This window comes from Miniopterus natalensis, chromosome 12, assembly GCF_054644295.1.
Source record: "Miniopterus natalensis isolate mMinNat1 chromosome 12, mMinNat1.hap1, whole genome shotgun sequence".
NCBI classification, from domain to species: domain Eukaryota; kingdom Metazoa; phylum Chordata; class Mammalia; order Chiroptera; family Miniopteridae; genus Miniopterus; species Miniopterus natalensis.
The window spans coordinates 65,529,260-65,532,424 of NC_142092.1; the positions used below are offsets into that span (position 1 = coordinate 65,529,260).

Sequence of the window (3,165 nt, forward strand, 5' to 3'; positions counted from 1 at the left end):
TTGGCTCCCCCAAGAAACAAAAGGGTAGTTTCCATGTGTAATGGTTAAAAGCATGGGTTCTGATCACACAGACATATTAGACTGAACCCCATGAAGTAGCTAATACTTGGTGATTTTTAACTTACAGAAAACGATAATACATATATATCCAGCTATGTACATTACATATCACATGTATTACAGTTACAGATATACACGTGTGTGTGTGTGCCATTCTGTCCTCTACTGTACTGTTGTATGCCTACAGATTTTGTTATTTATGTTTCTATTTCTTAAAAGCTAAAATAGGTGAAAGAACACGAATTCTTAGTGCAGCTGTGAAGAGGTTTTAAAATCTAGGAATGGCCCTGATGGACGTGGCTCAGTGGTTAAGTGTTGACCTAGGATCCAGGAGATCGCGGTTCGATTACCAGTGAGGGCACATGCCCGCGCTGCCGGCTCAATCCCCAGTCGGGGCAATGCAGGAGGCAGCTGATCAGTGACTCTCTCATCATAGATGTTTCAACTCTCTCCCTCTCCCTTTCTCTCTCTGAAATCAATAAAATATATAAATAAATAACTAAACAAACTCCAGAATGTACGTAGGTAAAGTCCCTACCCCAGCACCCAAATGTTCAACTAAATGCTCAGCATTATTATGAAAGATAGTTTGTGGACTATTCTGGTTTTGGAGCTATTCTGGCATCAAGTGGCTTTAAATGGCCACCCATTTCTAGAGTGTCCCTGAGTTTACAGCTGTGGGTCAATGGGACCCGGCAGGTTCACAGGAGGAGTGTGACAATGCTCCAACAACTTGGCATTGGAATCTCATGTTACTTTAAGGCAAGAAAAACTAATACCAGTTTGCAGGGCTCATTTTCTATCTGCCACAGGAAATTATTATGGTTTGGCTCTGGCCTGGTGTAGAAATTATCCCTCCAAGCTCATTAAGATCTAATCTCATAGAAGTGGGGACCTTGCTTTGCTTGTCACTGCTGCTTCTCAGTCCTTTGTTGTGGTCCCGACACAGACTCAATGTTCAAAAATAATTGCCTTAGCGGGTTTGGCCCAATAGTTAGAGCTTCTCTGCCCGTGGACGAAGGATCTCGGGTTCCATTCCAGTCAAGGACAGGTACCTCGGTTGCAAGCTCCTTTCCTGGCCCTGGTCCAGCACGAGTGGGAGGGAACCAATAGATGTGCCTCTCTCACATCCATGTTTCTCTCTCTCTCTCCCTTCCACTCTCTCTAAAAGCAGTGGAAAAAATAGCCTCGGGTGAGGATTAAAATAATAATGATGATAATAATAATAATAATGATCACTGACACAGCAAACACCCTAATGCTTCTGTCCAATGACGTCCTGTTGGCTGCTTTAGGGGTGCAATGATTGCTGGAATCAGACAGGAATAGATGGAAGGTGCACAACTCCACAGGTGTGAGAAATTAATAGGAGTGTAGTTAACATTCATGTTTTCCCTGAAGAATTACAGTGTGAGATGTGATAGTCCTGATTGTCCTTTCTAGGTTCCTGAGACCCCCAAATCTTCTTCATCCCCCGCAGACAGAGGAGTAGCATGAGGCCTGAGAACCAGAGCAGCGTGTCCGAGTTCCTCCTCCTGGGGCTCCCCATCCAGCCAGGGCAGCAGGGCGTGTTCTTCACCCTGTTCCTGGGCATGTACCTGACCACGGTGCTGGGCAACCTGCTCATCATCCTGCTCATCAGGCTGGACTCTCGCCTGCACACGCCCATGTACTTCTTCCTCAGCCACCTGGCCCTCTCTGACACTTTTCTCTCCTCTGTCACTGTCCCAAAGATGCTCAGGAACATGCAGACTCAGCAACAATCCATCTCCTATGTGGGATGCATTACTCAGCTGTATTTTTTCATACTTTTTGGTTCTCTTGATAATTTCCTTCTGGCAGTGATGGCATATGACAGGTATGTGGCCATCTGTCACCCTCTGCACTACACCACCATCATGAGGAAGGGGCTTTGCACACTACTGGTGGCTGGCTCCTGGATGGTTGCCTGTTTTCATGCTCTTTTTCATGCCCTAGTCTTGGTCCAACTGTCCTTCTGTGCTGACAATACCATCATGCACTTCTTCTGTGACCTCACTGTGCTCCTGAAGCTGAGCTGCTCTGACATCTCCCTCAATATGCTGGTCATCTTCACCGAGGGAGGAATGCTTTACATCCTGCCTTTGGGTACTGTTTTGGGCTCTTATATCTGCATAGGGGCCATCATCCTGAGGGTCCCCTCCACTAAGAGACTCTTTAAAGCCTTTTCCACCTGTGGCTCCCACCTCTTTGTGGTGTCTTTATACTACGGGACACTTGCAGGTGTTTACTTTCTCTCCTCTTCCTGGGATTCCAAGGACATAACTGCTTCGCTCATGTATGCGGTAGTCACCCCCATGCTGAACCCCTTCATCTACAGCCTGAGGAACAGAGATATGAAACAGGCCCTAGAACTGTGTGTCCATAGGGTTAAGTTCTTTAAGCGGCAACCACTAAATCCTGTTGTTGCAGTCAGGAGCACGGTGAGATATTTCTCCTAAAGTTACTGTTTGGTTGACAGGTTCATATAACTTTCACAGAATATGCATTTAGTCATCATCTATAACTGCTGTTAGTATGTCAGCTTGGTCATGTTTGCTACTTGGCTTGTTAATAATTCTTTATTCCTAATTGATATTATTCACTTATTTGTCATCTTATAAGACAGATGCAAAATCTTTTGCAAAGCATGTTACAGAATTGTAATTGTGGATTTGTGTTTTTCTCTTTTGAGATATGTCTGTTTTTGCTTATGTATTTTTTATACTATGTTACTGAGGACACACTGATTTAGCATCACGATTCTCTGCTGGTTTTCTTTTTTTTTCTTCAAGTAATTTTTTATTGTAAAATATATATTATATAAAATTTACTAATTCAATCATTTTAAAGTATACAGTTCAATAGCATTAAGTACATTCACACTGTTATGTTGCTTCATGCATGTTAAAGCTCTGTTATTAGGTACCTATGAATTTAGGATCACTATGTCTTTTTTTTTTATTTTTTTGAATTCATTGGGGTGATATTGGTCAATAAAATTATATTGGTTCGGTTGTATAATTCTATACTACATTGTCTGTACACTGTATTGTGTGTTCACCACCCCAAATCAAGTGTCGTTCT

At 43.0% G+C, this 3,165-nt stretch overlaps 1 protein-coding gene across 1 annotated transcript; it reads left to right on the top strand.

Moving 5' to 3' along the window:
- The first annotated feature begins 1,553 nt into the window (after window positions 1-1,553).
- On the top strand, window positions 1,554-2,540 carry LOC107535551 (olfactory receptor 1J4-like). Its single transcript, XM_016211058.2, has one exon. The coding sequence runs from the start codon at window positions 1,554-1,556 to the stop codon at window positions 2,538-2,540; it is 987 nt and encodes a 328-aa protein (XP_016066544.2).
- Window positions 2,541-3,165: the final 625 nt, after the last annotated feature.

Excerpts from the sequence above, each read along its gene's own strand:
- LOC107535551 (XM_016211058.2), top strand. The coding sequence starts at position 1,554 with ATGAGGCCTGAGAACCAGAGCAGCGTGTCCGAGTTCCTCCTCCTGGGG.